At 46.0% G+C, this 14,170-nt stretch overlaps 1 protein-coding gene across 1 annotated transcript in view; it reads right to left on the reverse strand.

The window, feature by feature from the left end:
- Nucleotides 1-13,810, reverse strand: part of FOXO1 (forkhead box O1) — a 60,645-nt gene extending 46,835 nt beyond the window's left edge. The window contains exon 1 of the mRNA XM_041466997.1: nucleotides 13,195-13,810. Coding sequence (XP_041322931.1) covers nucleotides 13,195-13,800 — 606 coding nt within the window. The 5' untranslated portion in view covers nucleotides 13,801-13,810. The remainder of the gene's footprint in view (nucleotides 1-13,194) is intronic.
- Between the last annotated feature and the right edge of the window lie 360 nt (nucleotides 13,811-14,170).

The raw sequence follows: 14,170 nt of genomic DNA on the forward strand, positions 1-14,170 counted from the left end.
GTTGTTAAACATGCTAAAATAAAATTACAAGAGTTAATAATCTGTTTGCTCCAGGGCATAAACTAATCCTCATCTAAGGGTAGCAGAGATCTGCTTGCATGTCAGCTCGATATCTGGTGCAACAACTCCTCTCCATTGGCAAGCAGTCCTTGCTTTTGATTCCTGGCATTTAAAAATCATCTTTCTTGCCTGAAAAAGAGAGTATGCTATTGCTCAAGCCTTCAACTGACCTCACATAATTAAGTGGAGTTTACCAGACATCATTCCCTTGAGAAGCGGGGGTGAAATGCTTGAAAAGGGAAGAAAACAGTTTAATTGCTCCACATTTCAATATTCTGCTCTCAGTTTCTTTAAATACAGTTGTCAAGGCACTAATACCAAGCACATGAGTTGAAACTGATGGAAAAAGCTTTGAGACATGAACAAAGCATGCAATCTGTTAGTACTTTTCAGTGCAAATGGTTCATCAGCCAAATCATTTTAGGAGAAAGTAAGATCTTTGGGACAGCCAGCAAGGCAAAATTTTTAACATATTAGAACAGAAGAATTTACTCTGCCTGGTAATAGTTAAAGCATTATCTAATATCACAGCCTGGTTCTCAAAGATGGAATAGGGTTGACAAACTCCTCAATATTATGATCCCAGCCCTCTCCAAACCCAAACCCATGAACCTTACTAACAGATTGGCTAATCTCCCAAATAATTGCTTCTGGACAAAACACAACACAGTGAGACATCCAATGTGGTTATGAACTTTTAGTTTCAAGCACCAGTTTGCACATTCTCACAGGTAGGACAGCTGCATGCTGGAGACACTCCTCCCCTGGCTCAGGACAGCTCCTAGAGGAAGAAATCTTAAATGTGAGCCACACAGAACTCATTCCACAAGCGACCTTTCCTTTCAAACTCTCAGGCTAACCCCCCCCCTCCCCCCCCCAGTTCTACTGCTCTACAGATTTTGTATTATTATCTTTTATTTTTAGAGGGGTGCAAAGTCTAGCTGGTCCAGTTTGGCAATCCAAATGCTCAACATCTGAACTGTGTTTTCAGAAAAGGACTTTGCCATGGTCCACATTAACTCACTAGCAATTCAGATCATGTCCAGAGTGTTTCTGCAAAGTTTAGTAGTGACCACCCAACAGATCAGTATCAGTGCTGGAGCCCTATGTTAAACTCATAGCCAAAACAAGAAATATAAAATGCCTGGTAAGAAAAAACCAAAACACAAATTAAAAAAAAAATCCAAACAAAACATTTTAAAAAAGAAACACAACAAGAAAAACCTCTGAAACAAATTAGTTTTACGGAGAATACAAACACACTGTTTCAAACTCAAACCACTATATATTCCCTCTCCTCCCCTACTGCTGAAACAGCAAAGCATGCATGGCAGATGGCATGATTCATCTGAAAATTACTCTAGCAGCACTCTATTAGCCTCTAAGGAGTAAACTAGGATAAAAATATTCTGAATGTTAACTAAAAGTAGGCAGTTGTCATGAGGAGTCGTCAGGTCAGTCTACTTGCTTAGCTTGCAGAATTTTCCTCTCAATCAGCAAGAAGCACTACACATGAAGATAACATCACTTACTTGTTCTACCTACAAGGAATTATTGCAGAAGGGAAGCAACTGGGACACAAAAAGGTTTATTTTCCCACATCTAAGTAAAAATGTACCAGTCAGGCCAAGAGCAACAGGACATCACGTTAAGAATGGTCTCAGCCATTTCAGGTGAGATGGGAGAGATTCAGTTTCTTAGAGACTGCACATCTTAGCTAGGAGAACAACTTTCTATGTGCCCAGTAGCTGAAAATGAAAATCTGCTCAGTGGAAAACACGGAAGAAGGGACCTCAGGAAGTCTGTCCTCGCCCCAAGGTATCAGTAATTATGCCCATCAGCCCACATGGCACACAGAGTAACTTGCCAGGGAATGACAAAATGAATGCCTGCATCACATTCAGTGTTAGGGCAGCCTTACCAAGCAGCCTGACCCAAAAATGCAGTAAAAGCACCATGCCATGAATCCCCCTGCTTCACACAAAAGACAGGAGTCAGCAGTGCTGCATGTCTTATTCCAGAGAAATTTAAAAGTATAGGAAGCAAGGAATTGGGTTGCCAGATGTAAGCAATGCTGAGCACTCGCTCAGTGACCTCTTGGACTAGCACAGGATACCTCCAACTGAAACACCATCACCCATTTGAAAACCAGAAACAAAACACACTCTTAGGTGGTTCAGATTATGCTGACAGTAAAAAACTCACTGCAGTGCAGCCCACTGCCCCGGGACCAAGCAGTCTAATTGCCTGGGCTCTAGGCCCCAAGCTAAAGAACTCCTTCCCAAATAAACAGTGCACAAGAACTGATTTATTTTTCTGCTCCATCAACAATAATCCTCAGTCAACAGAAGCTGAGTATTTGGTGTGCATTATATATGCAGGTTAACCAGGTGAAGCCAGTAATGCAGTTGTCCTCATCTTTGGGGAGAAGGTGGTGAAACTGTGCTTAATGTAATATCTTCAAAAAGGCATTTTCTACATATGTATACGCTACCACGTCAGTCTCGTTGCATAACCAGGTTGTGCAATCATTGCAAATTCATTTACATCTTCTGTTCCAGCACTCCAGAAGCGGGAAGGAGTGATCACTGTCAAGGGAAAATGTTGATTTTGCAGGAGTGGTCTCCTTGGCCACAGGAGGATGGTCTGAAGGGAGGTCAAAGGCAGTGGGGAGGGTACCAGGACTCCATCCCTAATGCCTCTACTGCTCACCCACAGCAGAGATTTGGAACAGAGTTTTGGTTAGAAACCTCAAAGCAAAGAATGACTTCATAGCATCAGGAGATGACTAGCGTTGGCTTGGGCTGCAAGCAGAGAAGATTATGGTTTCTCCTTTTAATGCTTATGACTATGTCATTGCCACAGAACTGTAAAGAAGAAATAGGCAAGTGTGCAGTATCAGGTTTTCATAGACTGTACAAACTGGATTGTTCAAGAGTGACTCAAGTTCCTAACAAGCATGGAGAAGCCTGTATTAAGATAGCATCTCTTGATTTTTCCCAAAATCAATTGCAACAGGCTGCACTTTAAAATACTGCTTTAAACTCCCGTCCTCGTTTGTATTTCAAGGCAGCGTTTATTGGATTTATTACATTTGTGCAAAAGGAGGACACAAAACACAAACAGTACCAGGGACCAGACATTAGATCAGCATTAGAACCCCACCAGCCAGAATCTACACTCACACAATGTCAGGAGAGATGCTCAGCTCTTGCCACAAAGGTAAACCCTCAGCCATAAAAACATGACACCATAGTTTTACTCAGAGGCTGCATATATTGATCAAGGAAAAAGGAGAACAAGGCAATAAAATTAATCCCCCAATTTAAGCCAAAAGAGAAAGTTCTTGGTTCAGCCCTCTCCATCCATCTCTGAGGTTTCCAAGCATTTAAACACTGAACTGCCTTCCAGGTCTGCCTTAGTATCATCCCAATGATGGCAGGGCCAAGATACCAAAAAAGTATGAAAAATTAAAGCTGCTCTAAGTTAAACATGCAGCCACACTCTGGGTTTTCACATAAAAAAAAAAAAAAAGTTGGGGTTTTTTTGTTCTCTTTCTCCACTACAGATTTCTAGATATTCATCAAGATCTAAATATATCTAGCTAGACAGAAATGTGTAGAGCATTTTTATTAATGTACTACAATTTGATCAGATCACACACGAGGCTGCATCCTCATCCTGAATTTCAAATAGCTTCTGGTTTGAGCTGTAGATCCATCAAAGAAGCAGGGGTGAAGCAGGAGGACAAGCACAGCAAGAACTGCAAATATCTAAGCCTGACCTGATTCTGGTAACTTAACCTTCCTTAGCACCACATCATTTAAAAATATCAGTACTAGTAATAATCAATCTAAAAAAAATTAGTAGCAATAATATTAATCTAATCAATAAGCATTATTTACCTCGAAACAACATCTCATAGATTCATAAAATGGTTTGGGTTGGAAGGGATCTTAAAAATAATCAATAACCCCACCACCACAGGCAGGGACACTTTCCACTAGACCAGGCTGCTCAAAGTCCCTGGCCTTGAACACTTCCAGGGATAGGGCACTCACAACTTCTGCTGGCAAACTGTGCCAGTGCCTCACCATCCTCACAGTAAAAATATTCTTCCCAGTATCTGATCTAAATGTATTCTCTTTCAGTCTAAATCTTGTAAGTTAGCACAAGCATTGCTTCCCTCACCTGAACCTCCAGACACATTGAAAGATCTTAGCGAGGAGCGAAGGCAGCAGCAAGGTATGCTCTAGAGAGGCCAAGGGATGTACCTTAACTGATCTAAGTAGTGAGAAATCTACTCAGTGAATCACTACAAACTTCTCTGGTAACTGCAAAGAGGAAAGAGGATTACTTTCCCTGACCTCCTCTGCACACCTGAGCAGTAAGCAGCAGAATACCCACAAAAGGGCCAGGCAGACGGAAGCATTTTGGCAGAACTGCGCTGGTGGGCTCTGCTCCTGCTGCCAGGTCACAGCTGGAACACTCCCTGAGATCTGGCACAGCAGCACCCTGCCAGCACTGGGGCAGAAGCCAGGCTCCAGGCTCCCCCAGCCAGCCTTGCACTCACACCTCCCCACACCGGTACTCATGGCCAGGGGCACTGGGAGCAGCCCTTAGCCCCACAGCGCTCGGATGCTGGAGCCTGGCAGGGCGGTCCTGCAGGGGAACGGTGCCAAGGGGCGAGGAAAGAGAGGGTCCAATGAAACAGCTATGAATTACAACTGCTTACTGCACTTTCCCACGTGTATACAACAACAACACATATAATCCCTCTTGCCCCAGAGCATCACCAGCATGCCTTCGGAGAGCCAGGCTTCCTGGGAAAAGGGGTTGGGGGCTGGCAAATAATTACATTTAATCTGAAGGTTCAGATTTGAGGAGCATATTTTTGGAAAGAGAAATCAACACGTTTAACAGTGAGCAGGAGCACAGAGCACAGAATCCTTTCACATCCTGACAGGGTAGAACTGCGGAGGCCTGCTATGAAGCATGTCTGAATAACAGCATCTTCATTTTTTGAATATCTAATTAGGCGTTTCTATATATTGCAAAGCACTGCTATAAGATATAATTTAGTTGGCAAACACTAAAGATCTCAGTCTGTAAGTATCCTTTTGGCAATCAAAAGTCAAATCTGGATATATATCCAAGATATGTATGGCACCGGTACCTTTTTTTTTTAATTCTAGCAATTACAATCAAATTAGCAGATTAACTTATATCAGTTTTAAGCAAATTCGAGCTACAAGCAAATGAGCCTACACCACCACCACCACAACAGTGTATTTTTGGATTGTTAGTATCCTTACTCCCATTAGCGACTTCACATATATTTAACACATATTAAAGGGCAGTAAAAATCCAAGAAGGCTACGGATGCCAGAACTTAGCACTGACTTAGAACTCACATATGCCAAAAAAACATTTGCAACTGTGCTAATTCCCACTGTGGGAACTGAAAGGCAGATTCATATAACACAATGGGCAACAAATCCATTCCCTTAATTTCAGTCGCCAAATTTTAATTAATTTCCATCCAGGCAAACACCAAGCATTACTGCTGATCTTGCAGGATGTAAGCTCATTTGCACAATAAATGCGGTTTAACAAGTCACCACATTTATAGCAAGTTGCTTCAGTCTTATCTAACTGCACAGTTTGAAAAGTCAGTGATGGGTAAGTGAAACTCCACCCACATCACAGTTTCTGGAGCTAAGCACAAGAAAACTGAAGAAGTTGCTACCTTGCCATTGCAAGTGAGACTGCCAACAGTATATTGATAGTTAAGAGTCCACATTCTGAATTAAGTGTATGCCCCTTATTCAGGAAGGGAAAAAAGCATGCACTTCACACATCTGAGTTTCTCCTACAAAAATTAATGGCCATACTCCAATGCTCCAGAGCTCCCCCTCAAAAAAAAAAAAAAAAAAAAACCCAAGAAGAGTGCAAAGACCTTTTCTGCTGTATAAATTTGAACAGGTCACATATAAACAAATCCTGGGAAGCACAAAGCACTGCAGCACTAAAGCAGCATGGACAGCACAAAGACTGCTCACATGCATCACTCCTACAAGTATGCACACCACTCATTTCATTAAAAAAAGGTTTTAATTTTCTGATTTCTGTGTGTAATGAAAATTTCATTCTGGTAGCAACTAAATTAAAGGAGGAGCATTTCTAACATTTTCTAAGAGGGACACCAACATGCAAGAAGCAGAGCCCAGCCCATTTCATCATTTTACATCCTGGTACAGAAGCACCATGGAGGCCTGGCACTAAGCGGTCCCTGAGAAAAAGACAGCAAAAACATTAAGATGCTAATAAAATAAGAATTCTCACATATTACAGAGGACAGCTAGAAGATATAATTTAGTCAGCAAATATTATGGTTAAGGGCACCTCTGCTTGCAAGCACTTTTCTGGTAATCAGTCCAAACTTAAATCTGAGTATGTACTATTTCAGAGACCATGTTCCCAGCACATTCTCTCAAGAGAATGTGCCAGGCCCCAGAAGCTACACCTCATGGACCTACAGAGCAATAGCCCTGACAAAGCTAAAAAGGAGTCCCACATGCTCACACTAACATGAGCCTACAATGGACACACCAGTAAAGCACCCGGAGAAACATGGGCTACTTGGAAATGCAATCACAGCCATCCCAGGCATGCTCTCTCGAATCAGCAACAGAACTGAACACACTTCCAACTGCATGTATTCTCAGAATTCCCAAAAACTAGGTTTCTAAGACTAGAACAAGAGAAGACATATACCTTTAAGTTTCATTAACTCTAGAATAAGACGTATGTTCAAACAGAACTAGAACATAATTGACACTGTGCAGTGATGCAAGATGCCTTCAACAGCTCATTAAGTTGTCTGAGCAAACTGAGTGCTGCCCTCCACTCTTCCAGCAATTCCTAATCTCTGTCTGTTGCAGAAGCTGTCAGAGTCCCAGAAGGTTTTGAGTGACTACATTTTTAAAGACAGATTCACTTCTGGTCCCATCTACCACAAACCGAAGCATTGCTAAGCCTTCACCATTCATTACAGAAGTGCTTCAAAACTTAACAAGTGCCTCTTCAGACATCATTTTAAGCAATCTAGTAAAGACCAGGGACCACTATCAAAATCTAGAACAAGCATGAGGCTTAATGAAGATCTTAGAAGACAATAACCAGTCCTGTAAAAGCACCTTAATTCTTTTTATTCCTCCTCTGTCAGGAATGGAGACCTACCAAGAAACCTCATGATGCTGCACTGCTTACTTAGGACATCTGCATATCACTGTAAATGACAGTGCAGGAATTATGCACCTTTGTTTGATAAACACACATGATTAATGTTTACTAATTATATTTAGAAATAATACTTAAATGTGAATAGCACTTATCTTTACAGATCAATTCAACTCATGCTGAAGCTCTCTACGGAGCAGCAGAGACTCTGTTCTTCAAAATGTGACTCCTTCCAATGCACTTAATTTCTGAAGCACAACCTATCATCACCAAGAGCAGTGTTTTCCCAATATTTAAAACCCATTTCAGCAACCAGACTGACAAACAAAATGCTACAAAATTCATTAAAATATTAGTATGCACTACCATATGTTTAACTATAACTATCTGCAGCCAGCATCAGTGAATTTGAAGTTCCTTTCTCACAAGAGTTGACAATGAAGTAAATATATCCACATTTTACATATTTCTGAAAGAGGAAAACAATAAACTACATTTCAGGTTATCTTTACTATATCTTAGTTTATTACTCATTACTTAAGGCTTTAAAATAATTTCCATCAGAAATCCTTGTTTCATATATGAACTTCTTCCCAAAACAGAAGGGGCTGAGAGTTGAATTTCTGTAGCCACAGCCCTACATATTTCACAAATCTGTGGCTGCAAAATATATCTGCATTTTTATTCCAGAAGCCAAGCACTTATTTTACAAAATGATTCACCAGTTGAGTAAACAGAGACGTGCATATTTAGGCAGCATCATGCTTTGGAAACCGGAAAGATATGAGCAGACATCTCAGGACTACACAATTTCTGGTGCCTTACTGAAAAACCCAACCACCAAAAGTATTGCCTATTTTATTGAAAAGAAATAAGGAAAAAGAGAAAAAGAAAACAACCTCACATACCTCACCTAAAAATCTTTTATCTCCTTGCACCACGCTGCTTCCCCTTGCCATCACAAGCAGCAAAGGCTCCAGTTCCCCAAACAAACAACTTCACCAACTACTTGTAAAACCATGTGATACAAAAATAATGATAATAAGGAAGCAGCTGAGCATGTCATAAAAAATACGGTGGCAGAGAGCTGTTACACTGTCTTTGTATTGAAGTTCTTTAAAGGCACTTAAGGAAAATTTAGTTCATTATGTCACTATACAAAGCCACTCACACATTTCATTCCGGTGTTTAGTCTTACCTATAATCATACGAGTAACTGAACAGATACCACAGCAAACAAAAAACAGGCAAAGAAAATTAAGAGAAAATTAAAGCATTATTCAAGGTCCTGATGGGAAGCTCAAAAGCATTGACACAGCTCAGCCATGAGTTATTCAGACACAGGTGAGGAGAGCACCTTGCCCCTGCAAAAATTAAGTTGAACTTTCACACGTGAAACTAAGCAAAATGCAAGCTGGCGACTGACAGACAACATAGGCTGCTACAAGAGGCATTTTGGTGGCAGTGAGCAGGTATGCAAGACACCAAATAGTTTTCTGTCAACAGGGTGGGCTGAGGCCAGGTGTTACAGCAGAGCAGACTCAACTGCAGCTGCCAGCTCTTGAGGCTATTTGCCACATGTATAGCACTGACCTTGACAGAATCCACAAACAGAAAGCCAAACATACACACCTCTACCTGCATACGCTTGTGTGTGCTGCATGAATGTATAATACAACACATGATGCTGGGGGGCCACAGATCACCTGGGGAAGCATCTTAAGGGACAGAGGTAAATGCCCACAGGTATGGACCAGTACTGAGGGAATACATAGCCTGAGTTAAAGGCAATCTTCAATTGTGATTTTCCCACGTGAAAAAAAAATCGTAAGAAAAACCTCACAAAAATTATCGTTAAGGTCCCTTCCAATCCAAACTATTCCATGACTCTATGATTCTCATTTCAATTTAAATAAATCATCTGAATGTCCACAATTTAAACTGTTTGCTGATCTATGTTCAAAAGCTTTGAAAAAATTCAGTGAAAATTATTCTTGATTTTTCAGTCTTTCTAATATTTGTTACTACCTGTGATTTTCAAACCAAATACAACAGAACTAGAACAACCCAGAACTCATTTTGCATGGAAACCAATTCACTACAGAACAGTGCTGACCATAGAGAGCTCCTGTGATAAGGCCACCCAAAGCACCTGTCCCATACCTGTTTTGTCCTCAGGCTTTCAGGCTTACAACCATTCATCCCTCTGCAGTCAGATATCTATTCTCATACTTTCAACAAGGGCAGCAAATGAATTCAGGTGAACAGGCTCCCCTGGGACTAGAAGTCAAGGAGGTGTATGTGACCGTGGGATCTTAACACTTGCCACCAAGAAAAATCAACAACACATCCACCCCCAGATAAGTGACACCAAAATTCCATGTTTCCCGTTCAAAAACATTACAGGGTTTTATTTGAACTCATTTTCAAAAGCAGACTGAAAGGATGAGACCATTCAAGGAAGCTTAACTGTGACAGCACCTTTACAATAAATCTCAACACTTGCCATAAAGCAAAGACATCATGAAATATGCACATCACAGAGATGTTTTATATTTTATATATGATGATTAGCCAAAAAGCTATCATACTGTGAAAAAAAAAATAGTTATCTACAGCTGCAGTGGAGTTCTTGCCTCTTCTGTTTTAAGCCTTGTGTCTCCCACTATCACAGGTAAGGCAAGACATTGCTTTTACTTAACTACTACACTAGAGAAAAGTCTCCTTCTTCCATGTAACTTTCACAATTTCCTTCTTATCTCTGCAGCAGATCTTGTTCTTGCTTCGGCTTTCTCTGAGCAACACAGGTCACTATCAGCACTCATTCACAACCAACAATGCAGCAAGTCTGGCAGAGCACATCCCAAGTGCTTCATTCAAGGCAGCCACCCCATGGGGGTCATGGAGACTTTGCTCCCTTCGAGTTCAACAGGGGATTTGTTTAAAAAGCAGAGTTTGCAACAAGAAAATCTGGAATAAACTACTGTGCATGTATAACTGAGAACAATTTATCTACTTTAATAATTTTATGTTACTGATAATTGTATGTTAATACTTTTGGCTTATACCCCCTTATTTAAAAAGGCATTTTTATTTTGATGTTTTTATTCAGAAGAGCTTGGATGCTGTTTTGAGCTGCTACCAGATAGTGTTGATACCTCTGAACTTTCTTCAATGAAAAATGAAAAAGAAGCTCGACATCATGTATTAAATCAGGGCAGTACATATTCACAAGCACTAGAGCAGTCAACCCTCAACTTCTGCCTGAGAAACACCACCTTGCCACTATGCAGAAAGTGCAAATCCTTCTTCAGTTCTTGTGTGTTTCATATATTTTGTGAAGAATTTGAAAGGTGCCTTACTGCACTCGCAAACATGTAAACCCCAACAAGAAAAAGCATCTCGAAGTTTTACTTAAGGGGGAAAAAAAAAATATCCCCCCATTTCCCAGCCTGCGTCAGCAGTGCACAATGTACTCCCAGCCCTAAGTCAGTGCCAGGCTCTGAGGCGAACCCGCGCTCCCTCTGTCAGCAGAAAAGTCAGTCGCTAATCTGTGCTCATCTCTGGAGCGATGCTCCTCCTCTGCAGGGCCCTCGGCTGACTCAGGCTTCGCTCCCAGCCCTACGCCTACAGCAGGTCCCCAGACCACGGGCAAACCAACGGCTCCCAAACTGGAAAAAAAATAAAAGTAATCCTCACTCACGCTGAGCCGCGGAGAATTGGTGACAAACAAGGCAAACGAGCTGCACGCCTCAGCCGGGCCAGTTACAGCGTTGACACCCAGTGGCTGCTGGTAACTCAACCTGAAAGTGTGCTTAAGAAACTCTGCGCTTCCCTGGCTTGAATAGTAAAACCTGCAAGCATGCAACTTTCAGGGCAGCCTGGCAGTTATGCAGCCAAAGGGATGGGGGCAACACGTGTCCGATGCATAACACGGTGACGGTTTAATTATGGAAGGGGAGTCCATGTGTATTTACCCACCAGCAGTGGCAGGCTATGTACTGCACTCTACCAGAGGGTACTGCAGCCAAAAATCATACCAGCAGCAGCTCTCCAGGTCACAGCAGAGGTATGCGGGCATAGGATGTGCTCAGTCTGTTAGAGGGAGGTGTGCGAGACTTCTTCCTTGCTGAAGCACCACGGGACAAGCAGCAGTGAAACGGGAAGCACCGAGTTACACAGCTATCAGTGTTTCTTACTTGCTTGCCTGAACTTGGGAGCCATTTGATTTTATTTTGGTTTGTTTGGCTTTTAGTTCTCTTCTACTCATTCTGAAAAGGCACTTAAGGAGACGAAAATACCACTGGAAAAAAGCACCACTTTCAAGTGACAAGTTACCTTATTTAAAAGCTGTCAGCTATCAATCACTTCACTCCTATTAAAGTTTTCATGACAGATGTCTTCAGACAATTACCCTTTAAATTTTTTAGTCAAACACATCAATAGAAACTAACCAACTACTTTCAAAAGCCCTAAAAACTTTCAACTAAAAATGAGTTACTGCTTGCCTCTAAAAAAATAGAAATTTACAAAAACCCGATGTAACAAACATTCCTAGCAGCGCAATTAGAAATAGACAAATGCAGGATTTGAGTTCACACTTTTTTCAAAAAAAGAGATAGAGAATACAAATACTAAAAAGCGAAGCAGAGAGTTTGACTGGCCCTAACTGGAACTAAGTCCCGAACACAGCAGAGTGCGCTGATGCCTTGCTAGGTGCTCGCACCTCACGAATTTTCTGCCGTCATTTAATCCCTCGCAGGGCGGAGGAGGCTCTGCCTGTACGCAGACGGCACAAGCTCGTTCTGACAACGCTCTCACGAAACTGTCACAAAACTCGGCGCTGCCTCCGCCGCGCACAGGGACACGGATGGGTGACACTTTCTCGACGGAGGCCTCGGAGAGAGGGGATTCATTGGCAGCGGCGCTAAACCTTTATCACCCACGGAGATGCAAAGCTGGAGGGTACTATGCGCCTGGTGCTGCCACCGGGGCCGCACAGACCCAAGCGCAGCCTGGCTCGCCCCGCAGCTGCCTGGGGGGCAGCCGGTGCCCGCGGGTCCCCCGGACATCCCACCGCGGGGCTCCGGGCAGCACCGGCTGCGGCTCCGGCCGGCGAGGGGCTGAGAACAAATCCCGGCCGCCAACAGGTTGTTCCCACCGCTCCGCTCAGACGGCAGGGACAGCGCTGTGGGAGAGAGGGAAGGAGGGAGCTCCGTCCCACCACGTAACACAAGAAAGGCGCTCCCGCAACTCGAGTTTAACAAAGCCATCAGGTCAAATACTGCGGCTTACTCATTAAACACACGGTATTTCTGCAACCCTTGTTCTGCCTCCTATCTTTCCCCATCCCTGTTTGCCTCTGTCCCCGCTCCACTGCCCGACGGCAAAGCCCTGCAGCGCCAGGGCGGAGGGCGGCACGGACCGGCCGCGCTCCGGGGCCGCGGCGGAGCTCCCGCGGCACCCCCGGCACACGGGCGCGCACCCCGGGCCGCGCCGGCAGCCCCCGGGCAGCAGGAGGCGGCGCCGCTCCTGCCGGCTTTGCCCGGGGACGGCGCCGTGACACCGCGTGAACTTTTGCTTTCGGCGGGGCAGGGCTGGGGGAGGCGGAGAGCGGGGGGGGGCGGCCCCGGTCCCTCCAGCGCCCCAGCGGCGGGAGAGCTGGAACGCATTTCTCCCTTAAGAGTTCTCTCTTTGGAAAGGTGAAAAAAAGTAGAAATGTGAGGTCAAACTGAAAGCGCGGAGCCGGAGCACTGCAGGCTGCGCAGCGGGCATCATGCAGCCGCGGAGGGCGGCGTGCCCAGCCGCCTGCAGCGCCGCGGCTGTGCCCGGGCCGGCGGAGCCTCCCGGGACCCCCCTTCGACGGCGCGTCCCCCACCACCCGCCTCTTACCTTCCAGCCGGCCGAGCTGTTGCTGTCGCCCTTATCCTTGAAGTAGGGGACGCTCTTGACCATCCACTCGTAGATCTGGGAGAGGGTGAGCCGCTTCTCAGGGGAGCTCTCGATGGCCTTGGTGATGAGGTCTGCGTAGGACAGGTTGCCCCACGCGTTGCGCCGCGACGAGCTGCTCTTGCGGGGCTGCCCGGGCACGGGGCCCGGTGACAGACCGGCCACGGGCGGCGGCACCGGCGGCACCGGCGGCGGTCCCGGCGGGTGGAGGCGGCAGCCGGCCTCGGGCGCCGGGAAGTCCCCGCAGCGGCAAGCGGCAGCCTCCGGGGGGGCGGCGGCGGGGGGCAGCGGCGCGAAGTCCTCGCTCTCCTCTAGCAGGCTGAGGTTGCTGATGAAGTCGGCGCTCAGCGCTCCCGAGGCGGCGGCCCCGGCCCCGGCTGCGGCTCCGGCCGCCCCATCGGGCTGCCCGCCGCACGACGGCGCCGGGCTGGAAGTGGCCGAGCTGGGAGGGTTAAACTCCGGCCGCGGCAGAGGCCAGGTGCAGGAGCGGGGCCGCGGCAGCGGCTCGAAGTCGGGGTCGATGTCCACCAGTTGCGGTGCTTCGGCCATGGCGGGGCCGGGGCGGGAGCGCGGCGGGAGCGGGGCGGCTTGGGCTCAGCGCCGCCGCCCCATGCAGGCTCCGGGCGCGGATCGGCGCGGCACCGACGGCGCGACCGTAAACTCTCCTGGCCCCGCCGCCCTAGACCTCCGGTCTGACCTCCCGGTCCCGCCGCCCTAAACCCTGCCCCTGCCCGGCTCCCGGATCCCTGCCCTCCGCGGCAACTGCAGCAGCAGCAGCGACCCGGCCGCCCGGCGCGCACCGACTGGAGCGACCGCCCCGCGCGGGCCCGCCTCCAGCCTCCCTCCTCCTCCTCCTCCTCCCGGCGGGGAGGGACGGCCCGCGCCGCGCCAATGGCAGCGCCGCGCCGCCGCCCGCCTC

This window comes from Pyrgilauda ruficollis, unplaced genomic scaffold, assembly GCF_017590135.1.
Source record: "Pyrgilauda ruficollis isolate IOZ18807 unplaced genomic scaffold, ASM1759013v1 scaffold20, whole genome shotgun sequence".
Classification (NCBI taxonomy): Eukaryota; Metazoa; Chordata; class Aves; order Passeriformes; family Passeridae; genus Pyrgilauda; species Pyrgilauda ruficollis.